This window comes from Nicotiana sylvestris, chromosome 6 (genome assembly GCF_000393655.2).
Source record: "Nicotiana sylvestris chromosome 6, ASM39365v2, whole genome shotgun sequence".
NCBI lineage: Eukaryota > Viridiplantae > Streptophyta > Magnoliopsida > Solanales > Solanaceae > Nicotiana > Nicotiana sylvestris.
Window position 1 is genome coordinate 205,807,807 of NC_091062.1, and position 14,261 is coordinate 205,822,067.

A 14,261-nucleotide genomic window follows, 5' to 3' on the forward strand; every position below is an offset into this window, starting at 1 on the left:
CTTCACGATCTTTATTTGGATCATAATATAAAATGCCACCGGTAACAGTGTTAATTCCCGGTTGAACTACATTTGAACCTGTACTAGGGTTAACCGTACTATCTACACTTGTCCCTTCTTGCGCAACTTTCATTTGTAAAAATCTAGCTTTATCTCTATGGTGTTTCAATATGTGTCTAGTCAAACTACCCGTACCGCTACGGTCTCCAGTAAATTTATGAACTAGTTGAGACCCACAAGTTTTACACTTAGCCTTATTTTGTTCTCTTAGTTGAGTAAAAAAATGTCAAACAAGAGATGTTTCAGGCCGTTTAGAAGGTTGTCTATTAAAGTAGGGGTTACTACAAGAGGGTCAGACGGGGCATCATTTGGGTTATTAATAGGACTAGTAGGTGTATCATCTAAATCCGGTTGCGTTTCATCTTAATCATCATTTTCCTCATCATTTTCAAAGATAGTTTCATTAGGATAAAGAGCATTCATAACTTCTTCATTTAATTGTTGACCCGATGCAACATCATGAAAAATTGACTATCGGAAAATTGAAAACAAGGGTTATCACTATCAAGAATAATAGGTAGAGGAGGACGGGTAACAGGTCTGGGTCGGGGAGCCGGGGGAAGAGTAGTAGCTTGGATACTAGATTCACCAATTTTAGATTTTCCCTTACCCTTACCACCAAAAATATTTTTCAAATAAAATGTCATATTAATTATAATTATACTAAATAAAACTAACAAAACTATAATATTAAAACTTAAGAGTTGGAACGAGTTTACCGAATTGACGAACAACTTCTTGAAAATTGAATATCGTTGAAGACTTGAATACTTCAATTCACCAACTTCATAATTTTTCACGAAATTGCAATAATAAAGTAAGCAATTATAGAAGAAAATTAGAGAGAGATTGATGAATTTGTGAGTAAAAATGAAAGAATGGGAGGGGGGGTATTTATAGTTGAGAATTGGGAAAAAGTATAATTATAAAAAGTTTGGGGGCCAAATGGCTATTTTTTAAAGTGCATAACGGACCAATTTTGAAGCCCAACGGTCAGATTTTAAAATCTAGTCGTTGGGCATTTTAATTTTTTTTTTTGAAAAAATAGCCGTTGGGCCCGGTTGAACCGGCCTAGGCCCGCCTGCCGGTCCCGGGCTTAACGGTCCCGGGCTCACGGGCTATTTGTGTTGAACCGGCCCATCACGGGCTTTGCACCACTTAAGCCCAGGCCCACTTGAACAGGCCCATTAGTCCCGTTAGGCCCGTTTGGACCGTGGTCCTAGGCCGGTCCGGGCCCAGACCGGCCCACAGTACAACCTTAGTGGAAGCAGGTGCGTTCACTCAAATACGTGAACAAGAAGTCATCGCATTCATCTGGAAAAACATCATATGTCGCTTCGGCATCCCCAAAGAAATCAGTTGTGACAACGGACCCCAGTTCATTGGGAAAAAAACGACTGAGTTCTTTGAGAAATGGTGCATCAAACGGATACTCTCCATGCCATATAACCCTGCCGGCAACGGCCAAGCGGAATCATCCAATAAAATAATATTGAACATATTAAAGAAAAAGCTTGAGGATGCCAAAGGGCTATGTCCGGAACTGCTACTAGAGGTGTTATGAGCCTACCACACAACGCCAAAAACCAGCATGGGTGAGATGTCGTATTCACTAGTCTACGACACTGACGCAGTTATACCCGTTGAAGTTGGGTAACCTAGCCTGAGATACTCCAATGAGAGTGGACCAAGGAACGACGAAAACAGATTACAAGACCTGGACGAGGTTGAAGAACGAAGGGATATGGCTCACGTAAGGTTGATAGCCCAAAAACAACAAGCAGAAAGGTAATATAACAAGAAGGCCAAAGTATGACCACTCAGAGTCGGGGACTACGTCCTTAAAGCCAAGACACAAGCAACGAAGGACCCAAATGAAGGGAAATTGGGAACAAACTGGGACGAACCATATAAAAACACAACAACAACAAACAAAGAAGCATTCCAATTAGAGACAATGGAAGGAAAACTGCTACAAAATCCCCTGGGTTGACGTCTGAACCCGAGCCATCACCCTCGGCGCGTAAGCCCCCTCCGACAGCAGATGATGCACCGCCCTCAGCGGAGTGCACATACCCCGTTCCTTGGTAGATTCCTTCTGTCCGGGGAGACCTCCCCACCAAAATAGCGTCCGCCATAAATGCGGGCACATGTGCCGTCTCCGATGCACCCATCCTACCCTTACCAGTATCAACGACTACGTCTTTTCAGAGCTCTACCCTCCTTTTTTTTCTCAACAAAGGATCGTCCCCGTTAGAAGACTCATCCAAGAGGTGATAGACCGGTAAAGAGGAAATCTCTTCCCTCACAACCATATCCCGAGAGGAGTCTCTCGCCTGTACCAGCTGAGCACGACCCTCTCGAATGGACTCCTCCAAAGTAAATTGCATTCCCACCGAGGCGATGGCCTGGCAAAATACAGGGACTGGGCCCTCCGCCTAGAAGCTCCATGGCCTATCATCATAAAGAGTCGTATCAATAGATAATGGCAAACAGCCGAAAAACGATGTGGAGGAAAACACTTACCAGATGAGACCTTCGGCCTAAAACGTTTGACAAAAGCGGGCTAGTCTCGAGTCTCCACTGCGTGAAGAAGTAAACGGGCTACCCAGTCCCTTATACCGGCAATAGGACGGGGTGTACACTCCAAAGCTGCAAAAGAAAGTCGCAGATAAATATCAAGTCGAACAATAAATAAAAAAGAAGGAGTAAACGGGTTACGACACCTACGATTATTATTCCACTGCTCTGGGAAGCCAGCAGGATCCGACATAATGTGTTCAGTTCTGACAAAGAAATACTTATGCCAAAATTTATGGCTCGCCCGGTCGTCAGTTCCGACCACCAGCCCTTTGGTTCCACGGTGCCTCAAATGTACCATAGTACCCCTGTGAGAACTAGGGGAAAACAAGTGCAAGAGGTGGTGAATGTCAACTTCGCACCCCGCCAACTCCACATACTTTGTCAACACCAAGAATATTTTGTATGTGTTAGGATAAAGCTGCGTCGGGCAAACCTTATAAAACTAACAAAATTCCTCTGCTAAGGGGAGAAGAGGGAGGGAATGACCAATCACAAAAGGGTATTCATAAAAAGCACAATACCCCGGTCTATGGACCTCTACGAAGTCCCTCTCCGCCGGAACTATCTCGACATGAGGGGGATGTTGTATTTAGTGCGGAGGGCATCTATATGGGCCTGCTCAGTTTCAGATACTACCAAAGCGGGAGTAGGAGAAGGTTCTTTAATAAAGTCGCTTCGAGACATGGGGTGTCTCGGCAGTAACTCGTCCACGGTGGGAAAACTATCCCCTTCCTCCACCATCATGTCCTCACCACCGGAAGGGAGCACCATGGATAACGGGGTGGCATCATAAATCCCCTCACGAGATCGATGTTTTCTAGGCATATTTATGGAAGAAGATGTGTTTATAAAACATAAAAACCCAAGAACAGCGAACGGAAGAGGGAAAGCAAAGAAATCGCAAGAGCAAAAGCTGAAGATATGAGAAGGAATAACCAAAGAAGAAATGGCCAAGAGTTTTTGAAAAAACAAACTCTTCACCTATATATAGGGTTGGGTAGCGCCAGAATCGAAGCGGAAGGTTGCCAATGACACCAAAATCGAAGCGACAAACTATCAGTCTCTGTCTCGGAAAGGCGCGTAATGATGACGCACGTGGAAGTGATGTCATTTCCCAATAAGACACTCCACCCAGGATATCGTGAAGCACACTACCCTTCCGTTGTTGGCCAAACCATTACGATTCGTAAGCCAAATTTTTCCGCAGGTATGGGCGATGTCCGCTTATCAAGGACGCACCGAGCCGCAACCTCGACAAGTAGAGGGACTAACTGTATAAGTCCTAATTTGGACGACCATGACCACTACTGAGTACGGCGAGGGATGAGGCCCTTACGACGCAACGTCCTTTGGTCGTTGTAAAGGGTGACGACCGACAACGGTTAGCGAACGCACAACATTTGCAATAGTGTAGGCGTAGTAGGAGACAATAGGAATATGTTTTTCGAATATTCTTTATGTTGTACCTTTTTAGGGTTCAAGAGGGGATTGTCCCTTATAAATAGAGGGGGAAGACTTTGTAAACAGGGGATCGAAAAGTGAATACGAAAAAGACAACTTTGTTTACTACAGATCTGAAATCCATACATCATCCTTTATCTCGGTCAATTGTATTCATTGCTAGATTCTTCTACTTTTGAAGTTACTCATGTTTATGAGAAATCATTTGGTTCCAACATACGAGGAAGCATCATTCGTCTTGTTTTTTTCTCTTGTATCATTTAATCCAAATTTAATTATACTTGCCTAAGATTTACCTCTTCATCTTTATTAATTGATTTAATCAAAAAGGTTTCAATATCCTTTGGTAAAACAACTACCAAACTAGTTCATATTCCACCTCTGCACTAGCTGCATATATAAGGATACTTCAAGAGTATTAGCTGAGCCACCTTAGCACTTTGCAGTAATAGATGCCATATCATGACACCCCAATTACCCTATATTACCATGATTGGACTATAGTTAAATAGTACACAACATCACTTTAATCTATCACTTAATCATTGCTAATTTGGTGAAAAATCAAATGCAAGTAAGTTTTTAAGCGAGGTCGGAGGACCAGTTTGTTCTTTTTCTCTAATACTCCCTCCATTTCAATTTAGATAAAGTAGTTTGACTCGGCATAACGTTTTAAAAAAAAAAGAAAGACGTTTGAAATTTATGAGCTTAAAAGCTTAACGGGTAAACGTTTTGTGGGCCCATAATATTTGTGTGGTTATAACATCTTCTCATTAAGGGTAAAATAAAAAGTTTAAAATTGAATTATTTCCAATTGTAGAAATGTATCATTTTTTTTAACGAGCTAATAAAGAAAGTTTGTCATCTAAATTTAAACGGGGAGACTAAATGGTATTAGAATAAGGAAAAAATATAATTGTACTTCCTCATCCTTTGTCCTTGTTAACCACCTTTCTCTTATAGTCCTATATAAAGACAGCAATAGCAAAAGGCAGTCCGGTGCACTAAGTTTCTGCTATGGGCGGAGTCCGGAGAAGGACAGGACCACAAGGGTCTATTGTACGCAATCTTATCCTGCATTTTTGTAAGAGGTTGTTTCCAAGCTTGAACCCGTGACCTTCCTGGTCACATGAAAGCAACTTTACCAGTTACGTCAGCAAAGACAAAAAACTATCACATGTCACCGCAACTTTAGCCAACACCAAATACCACAATCGTTGAACTACTAAGGCAATATTATAAATATGTATATATGTTTGCCACTTGTGAATACTGGCTATTACAGTTCTATATAAGCACACTTTTAGGTTTTCCATAGGGCAAGAAGTTTTGTGTTCTGAAAAAAGAGTGAAAGAAAGGATGGAGTTAACTAAGTTAAGGGCACTTATTTTGATATTAGTTGTTTTTGTAGACCAGTCAAATGCCTCCTTAACTAACTTTAAGGATTGCTACTCAAAATGCTTTGTATTCTGCTTAATTGAACCTTCTCAAAATCTCTGCACTTGCACTTCTAGATGCTTAAAAGAATGCATCTTTAATTCAGGTTCTGATAATAGTAGTAGTACTTCTACTGTCACAGCCAGTTCAAACAATGATGTTCGACTTCAACCAGACAGTAAAAACCTTAACTTCTGCAAGCTAGGTTGTGCCTTCTCTACCTGTTCTACTCTCAGCTCAAAACATCAACCTAGTAAGTTTCCCTCTGCAGCTAGCCTCCCTATGGTCATAAGTATTTTTTATTCTGTTCTTTGCTTGTGTTTTTCTGCCGGGAAGTCACGTGTTCAAGCCGTGAAAACAGCCTCTTGTAGAAATGTAGGATAAGGCTGCGTACAATAGACCCTTGTGGTCCGGCTCTTCCCCGACCCCGCGCATAGCGGAAGCTTAGTGCATCGGGCTGCGCAACCTTGTGGTCCGGCCCTTTCCGACCTCGTGCATAGCGGGAGCTTAGTGCACCGGGCTGCCCACCTTTGTGGTCCGCCCCTTCCCCCGACGCCGAACATAGCGGGAGCTTCGTGCCGGGCTGCCCACCCTTGCCCGGACCCCGTACATAGCGGGAGCTTAGTGCACCTGGCTTTTTTTTTATTTGCTTGTATTTTTCTCTTGGTATGTTTGTTTTTCTAATTCATTTTTCTCGTTATTCATTCTTTTTAGATGGAGGAAAAATGGATGACTGTGTTGGATCCTGCTCAAGAATGTGCACAAGGAACTACTCCTCACCTTAGAAGTGGCACTGCTACTGTCTCGAGTATTTTATATTTTTATGGGACTTTATTATCCTCTTCGTTTTTCCTTAGCTTTTCTTTTTTTTGTCTTTTTGCAGTTCCCATTTTTCTTTTTTGTTTCTTTTATTATCTTGTTTTCCAGTATGGGAAAGTAATTCACAACTGTGTGTTTCTGAATTTGTGTGGTAATGACGGGTTCGATCGAACTCATAACTTTCAATGCGGAGTAAAAATTTATATATAAAAACTTGTTAAAATTGCAAAAATATATGAACCCATAACTTTAAAAATATAATGGGTTATACGTTAAAATCTTAAAAGTTGAACTCATAGAATTTAAATACTGGATTCGCTTATGCTTTCCCTGATATTTCTGTAAACTTCAGATTTGATGATTTTTTTGAGTTTTGACCAGCTAACAGTTAATCACGGAATTCTTTAAAGAATAAACCAATGATCAATAATTTCATTTCTGTCACAGGCTCAATTGTGCTAATGGCAAATGTTACTTTATTGAAAAAAGCTACTGAAAATCAAAGGCAATATCAGTTTTTGTCAATTAACAAACCACATATGATGTCTGTTTTTATTGAATTGCGTGAAGCTCAGTTTATAATTGGTTAATTTGCTGAAATGCGGCAGGACAATGTATCTCGTCCTATTAATTTCAAGTATTTTTCGTTGTCTTGGCATGCCCCGTGAACAAAGAAATGCCAAAGGCCAAAGAGCAAACGATAGCACGTGAAGGGAACCAACCTTTCCCTCAAGACACTTTTAAATAATTAGTAAAGGATATATTTATTTTCTTAAGGATTTTGTGGACAGACATGTTTAGGCAGATCCACTCCTCATCATCAAAATAAAGCTAGGCATTGAAGACCAAATTAAGCAAGTTTAGCACAACAAACACAAGTCAAGAACATTTTATATTACAATAACCTCTTTAGAGTAAAGAGGTTAATCTAGTGTTATTATCTCCGCTGAAATTTGAACATGAAACCTTAGATTCTCAATCCACTTTATTGATCACTTGGTCACACCCTTCGATGCGGAACTTGCGACTTCAAGGAGAAAATCATAACCATCAAGGTGTGGTAGGATAGATATGATCCCTCCACCCTTTATTAGAGTTCCTTTAATTCGAGCCCTAAAAAAGAAACAACTCATGTAGGGAGCGTTTCCACAATATTAGGCCTTATCCAGCGAATTCGGATTAATCGAGGCCCAAAGAGGGTGCCAAAGACCGCGTGCAAAACCAAAAAAAGAAAAGAAAAAAGGAGCATACCATAGGAAAATTTTCTACGAGGTTGTCGATGAGTTACAAACTTGCAACTTTACCCAATAAAAGGAAAAAAAGAAACTAAATACATCGGAAAATGATAGAATGAGATCCAAGGCTAGAGCGGCGCGTCTACGATTCAAAGCATTGCAAAAGACAGCGAAACCACAGGTTATATCCAAACAAAGCAAAAAAGGAGAAGAAATACAAGAGATAAACAACATAATGGAGAAGACTCTATTTGCTATATCGGATTACAAGTTATCCATCTCTAGACAAAATATTCTCTCGACCTTGGCTTTTTACCTCTGCAAAGGGAGGAAAAAGGGACAAATGTAGTGTGGGTTCCGTGATGAAAATAGAATCTCTATGCATCTTTGCTATAATCATTAGACATAATGAAGTTTAAGGTGAATTTTGTGGTGTCTTCAAAGAGCCTGCCATCTTATCTTTATACTGCAACACAGCAGCTCGAAACTCCTCGACTATAGAGGCGTCTTTGAACTTCAAAGCAATAGTAGAAAGTCCATCTTTGCCGTCGCCAGCACTATTCATACAAGCAAAAGTGATACCCTTTTTATCCATATTTGTGAGCTTCATTTCAGGATAAAGGTTAGCATTCAAAATCAACCTGTAATTTCCTCTGGTTCTCATAACAAGTCTAGCTTTTCCAGTCTCAGTTGAAGAAATATTGACCTTCAGCTCTCCCTTCCCGCGCTCCTTCCACCCTCCATTAAGAAATTCAAACAGCGCAGAGTCAGCGGTAAAGATAGCCTTTTCGTTTTCCTCCCCTGTTTCAACAGGAACCTCTTGCATGGAAGGAATTCCAATTCCCTCGCCCTTGTTAACACTGGATGACCCAGAGTTACCAAACAGAGAAGCATTTCCATTAGTGGAAAGATTAAGACCAAAAGGTGACTGGTCACTTTTTACTCCAAAGAGAGAGCCAGGTCCTAGTGGAGATCCCTCTTTCGAACTAGCTCCAAACGAGAACGTAGTATTGGAGAACCCAGTTCCTGCAAGTCCTGTGAAAGCATTTTGGCTACTGGAGAGCTGTTGGAACGAGCTAAAAGATGCAGTTTCAGCACCCTTTTGATTTTCTCCATCGCCCACATGTTTTTCCTCTTCATTCTCGGTCTTATTGCCTTCCACTTCTACGTCATTTGCAGTCTTTTCCACTACTGTCGCTGCCTTGGTATCATCTTCAATTTTCTCACTTTCCGCGGCCTTCTTTTCAGTAGATTCAGGTATGTTAGGCTCATTGGGATTATCAACTTTCTCCTTATCAACATTTTCGTCAGCTTTGGACTCATCAGATCTGTTTTCTGGTAGCTTAGACTTTCCATCAGTTTCCTTCTCATGATCAGCTTCCCTATTCACATAAGTTTCTTCCTCTTTAGTTGCCTCACTTTGATCATTTGATTCTTCTGATTTCTTGGAAGTTGTTGCCCCACTCCCAGCTTCAGTTGTGGTCACAGCAGGAGTTGTACTGGCATCAGTAAGTGGAACAAATTGAATCCCCGCAAAAGGGTTAGAAGACGGAGTAATTGTAGTCGATGGCGTTTTACGGACTTTGACAATTCTCCTACTTGCCATCACCTCATCACTTGCTCTCTTGAAAGTTCCACTCTCCTGCTCAGATGACTCATTATCATCATCAAGACCAGGATTATCTCGCGATAATTCCTTTACAGCAGCCCTTTTCTTTGATGGTTGAAGAGATTCAGCGTCCCCCATCCCAAAATTAAGAAAGACAGTTGAAGGGTTCCCGAAAGATTCAAATTTCTGCAGGAAATACTTAGAAGTTTCAGTAACCTGACAAACAAATAATAAATCAATCTGCCCTGCAGCATAAAGCAACCTATACCATTGAGGGAAGGTCATAAATCTAGATAAACCGGAAAGCGCAAAGGAAAACCTCATCAATCTTCAGGAAGGTAGGTCAGATGACAGTATACTTTGAAATAACTACAAGGAAACTTATACCATGGCCACAGGCTATACCAACAAGGCAACAACTAACATTCTCAACAAACTCATTGAAGGAAACAACAGAGCGAGAGTGTGAGTGAGTGTGTGTGTGTGTGTGTGAGAGAGAGAGAGAGAGAGGAAGGCACATTCTATTTGCTCAAATGTGAAACGGCATAAGGAAAACCAAAAAATGGGAGTCGAAACAATATTCTAAGGACTCACAACATTCGCTGATTAAGTGAAAGTAGTTCAGACATAAGGGCAGCAATCATATACGGAAGCCAATTACACAAATTAGGTGAGCACACACTGATGTTATTGAATTATCTAATATTTATTAAACTTTAATAAAGAATAAACATAAAACCGGAACAAGCAAATATATAAGGTAGCAGGGAATAGAATAGGAGAGTGGAATTAATAAAAAACAGCCACCTATTCAGTCATGATGCCTTGACCTTCTTAGTTTCTTTCCAATGAAATGGTTAGAAGGGTATTTTTCCCCGAAAATTGGACAAATGCTTACCCTAAACTACCTTCTTCTCCCTTATTTATCAGTCATACATCACATATGTTGCAATTTCGAAGTAAGGTGCTCGAAATTACGAACGGAGGTTAGCACCTTATGCAAAAAAAAAATGTTGCAATTTCGAGGAATCAAGATCATAAAATTCCTCGAAGAAAGCAATCTATCAGGAGGATAAATAAGTTCTAAAGACCTATCCAGAAAAAAACTTAATGATGCAACGAGCTATTCATCAGAGTAAACAAGACAGCCAAGTCAAAAAAATCAACAATACTCCTAAGACATTCTAAGAAATGCATGTTTTAATCAGCTGAAATCAAACATACTAAGAATTAACAGCATATAGAGGCCTCTAGGTTACAAAAACAGCTGCTCGAACAAGGAAACAAAGAAAACAAATTGCATCAAATATGATCCAGTACATTTTATAATTCTTTACTGCCGTGATAAGTTAAAATCCAGTCATATACTGTCACTCATTAAATAAGTTATCATTTGAACATACCTATAAAATAATTCAATTTCAGTTCTTTTCCAATATAATTTCATCCACCAAACAGTACATTACCAGAAAACCTTCTATCACAAAAAATAGTACCCATTATAAGAATCCCTAAAAGTATTAAATTAAGCTCATATATAAGTGGGTACGCTACTGTTAAATTCTGGATTTGTTACTAAGAGTTAGTTACTTAGTTAGTTAATTGCTTTAATAAGTTTGACAGAATATTAACAAAAAGTCGATTTAATTGCAAAAAAATCATTTACAAAAGCAGAAGATAGATCGATCGTTACCTGGTAGTATCAAATTTCTTGAAGTAGCTTTGGAGAAACCTCAACTCTCTTCTGTAATGAACTGGGAGTATATAAAAACCCTAGACGGAGCAAATGAACAGAGCTGTTCGCTTTGTTTTTTCTTTCTTTTTTGTTTTCCCTATTTATTTGTTTTCTTTTTTTCTTCTTTCCGCTGACAACTTCTTGATGGTTGTTAAATCACGAAAGAATTACAAGAAAATACACCTTTACGCCGTAACAAAAAATTGTCCATATTTTTAAGTTTTACCGACCTAGCTCATATTATACATATTTTGAAAATACCAACTCTTGCAAATTCAAAATCTGCATTCTTGCAACCATTGGTTCTAAAAGCTACGGAGTTAAATCTGTGTTCTCACAACCATTGTTTTCACTCTCTTTTCTTCTCACATCTTTTATATAGTCGTCCGCCATTACTGTTTCTCACCCTATGTCACCTGGTTGCACTGTAAAAAAATTAAAGAGTAGAAGTCCACCATGAAGGTTATTTAAAACTTTGCTTTAGAAAATAGAATTTTTTGAGTTTGTTAGTTGTTTGAGTTGGGTGTTGTTCCAATTGATTGAAAATATCAAAAGGAGTTCAAAGTTTAAATTTGAATTGATTTGGAGTAGATTTGAGCAAGATTTGAGTTAAATTTCAGAAAAGACGCAAGGAAGAAACGAAATCAGTTTTTTGTATAATTATGTATAATCTTATATAGTAGTGTATATGAGTGTATAAATACATCTTATACACTATTATACACTTTTATACACCTTTATACAAACGTCTGTAGACGAACTTCTTCCACGATTTTCAGTTGCAATTCTTGTTCAAAACCAGTCCAAATCTCCATTAAATGACTTCAAATTTTATATACAACCTCCTTATACTATTTCTAACAAGTCTAAATAACACTCACTCCAAATTTCTCACAAAATCAAATTCGGAATTTAAACCCACATATGTAAACTTGTTAAAAATCTAATTTTCACCACCCAAATGAATTTGGTTTGTTGAACTAAAATTTGAGTCACAGTTACTGATTCGAAAATTAACTTAAAGTCTTGAACAATCTTTTTTAAAAATTAAATAATAATTTTGAGAACCTATTGGAGTTGAATGTTGAATCTTAACCTATTATTTTTGGGCTAGTTGGTTGTAAGTTGAAATATGGGCTATAAAATTGAAAAATGGGGAGCCCAATTATTCTTATATTAAATTTTCCCTTAAATTATTGGTACAATTAATTTTAAACTTAGAAGAATTAATCTCAACTACTACAATTTACACAAGTGTAGGTGTCAGGTAAATTTCTTCCTATAAATTAAAGCAGATATTAACTGTCTCTCACTACGCGTTGTGATTTAAATTTTACTTTGAGATTTTCTGTTGATATTCATATATCTAAAGCACTGCATCGACTAATTAAAGACTGCATATTTTTCTTTATTGCACCGTGCAATTCTGTTGGAAAAATACTGATTATGGAGAATAAGAATTAGTTTGAGGCGTGCTAAGGATACTGTTCTAAACGATATTTTGTCTACATTGTGATAAAATAAAATTAGGCATATCACCTAAGATTCAACAAGCTCTTCTAGTTATTAAACTAGGAACAGAACTAGCACAAAACTCAAGAAAAAACCCAACATATAGGAGGAAAAGATGATTCTGAAAGTTGTATTAGAAAGTGTCTTTAGCTCTTCAAAAACCATGTTTATATAGGTGTTGCTCCAACGGCTAGTTAACGGCTAATAACGGCTACTTTGACTCCATTAATTGTAAAATAACCTACTAAATAATAAGTAGATGTAAATAATATTTCAAAGAGAAAAGTTTTTCCAAACCAAGATGGACATTACCTTTTGAGATATCACTAATTTTCCAACAATCCCCCACATATCTCAAAAGGGATATAAAAAATAAATAGTAAACGAAGAAAGAAAGAGAGAATAATTTGCTGGGTTTCGGGTATAATGAAATCCATCTGGTGTCTTAAAGACTATGAACCAGATATAGATAAAATAAGATTTAACTTACAGAATAACTGGTGAAGTTGATGACTTTTATGAACCAAAAATTCTTGTTGTAAGCTAGGGATCTTATTCATCATATTACACCCCCACAATTTCTGCTATTATCGCGATTTTGCGTTAATAGGTCATGCTCGCGCCTGGTATTCATGAGTGTTCTAGAAGTTTCGCCACAAATTTCATAAGAGCGGCCCCACTCCACACTCATATAGGTCCATTCATCAAGTGTATTTTGCAGTGCAATACACCACCTACAAAGACTATGGATTATTGGATTAAGAGTTTAATAACTCAACCTCACATTTCTTGCAGTCTTGCACTATATACACACACACACCATTTGGAAGACACATAATTTGATAGTGCATATTTGATCAATATACACACACACACCCCATTTGGAAGACACATAATTTGATAATGCATATTTGATCAACTAATGACTTGTTATTACCCATATGAACATATTTCATGGGATCTCCAATCACATAGGTTGGATTATCATCATTGTTGATACATCTCAAATTGGCAAAAATCTCAATCCCTCGATGTTTCACTTATAAGTCAAAGGATCGGCCAAAATCCTCTCTTGACTACACATAATATGTATAAAAATTTCTCTCTAAGCAATTGCTTTATTACATTATGTCTCAAGAGAATGTGTATACTCTTCCCATTGAAAGATTTATTTTGTTACAATGGCTATTGCACCTTGGCAATCACAACTAATCGACACAAATGTTGCCAGCTTAATTCCTAGTGAAATATTCACCAAGAGGTTGCTTAATCAACCTCATTGTCAGACAATTTCAATATCATAACACCCCATCAAAAGGTGATCACACAATCACTAGTGGGTTTTCCACATCTGAATCAGAGATTCAATATCATCACTATATTCTTAAGATTGTTGGAAAAATATTGGTTATGGAGAATAAGAATTAGCTTGAGGCGTATCAAGGACACTGTCTTTAAGGATATTTCGCCCACACCGTGATAAAAAAAAATTAGGCGTATCCCCCAGGATTCAACAAGCTTTTCTAGTTATTAATCTAAGAAAAGAACTAGCACAAAACTCAAGAAAGAAACTTAGCATATATGAGGAAAAGATGATTCAGAAAGTTGTATTAGAAAGTGTGTCTTTAGCTCTCCAAAGACCGTGCTTATATATGTGTTGCTCCAACGGCGAGTTAACGGCTAGTTTGACTCTATTAATTGTAAAATAACTTACTAAATAATAATTAGATGTAAATAACATATTTCAAAGAGAAAAGTTTTCCCAAACCAAGATGGACATTACCTTTGGAGATATCACAAATTTTCCAAC

General features: G+C 38.3%; 1 protein-coding gene and 1 long non-coding RNA gene across 2 annotated transcripts; one reads left to right on the forward strand and one right to left on the reverse strand.

Moving 5' to 3' along the window:
* The first annotated feature begins 5,378 nt into the window (after positions 1–5,378).
* LOC104240868 (uncharacterized) lies at positions 5,379–6,546 on the forward strand. Its single transcript, XR_011400595.1, has 2 exons — positions 5,379–5,794; positions 6,256–6,546. It is a non-coding gene; the product is annotated as an uncharacterized lncRNA (long non-coding RNA).
* A 1,273-nt stretch (positions 6,547–7,819) lies between these two features.
* Positions 7,820–11,068, reverse strand: LOC104240869 (nuclear pore complex protein NUP50A-like). The gene is made up of 2 exons (XM_009795767.2): positions 10,898–11,068; positions 7,820–9,390 (listed from the first exon to the last, which is right to left on the reverse strand). The coding sequence occupies exon 2, from the start codon at positions 9,340–9,342 to the stop codon at positions 8,011–8,013; it is 1,332 nt and encodes a 443-aa protein (XP_009794069.1). The 5' UTR covers positions 9,343–9,390; positions 10,898–11,068; the 3' UTR covers positions 7,820–8,010.
* Positions 11,069–14,261: the final 3,193 nt, after the last annotated feature.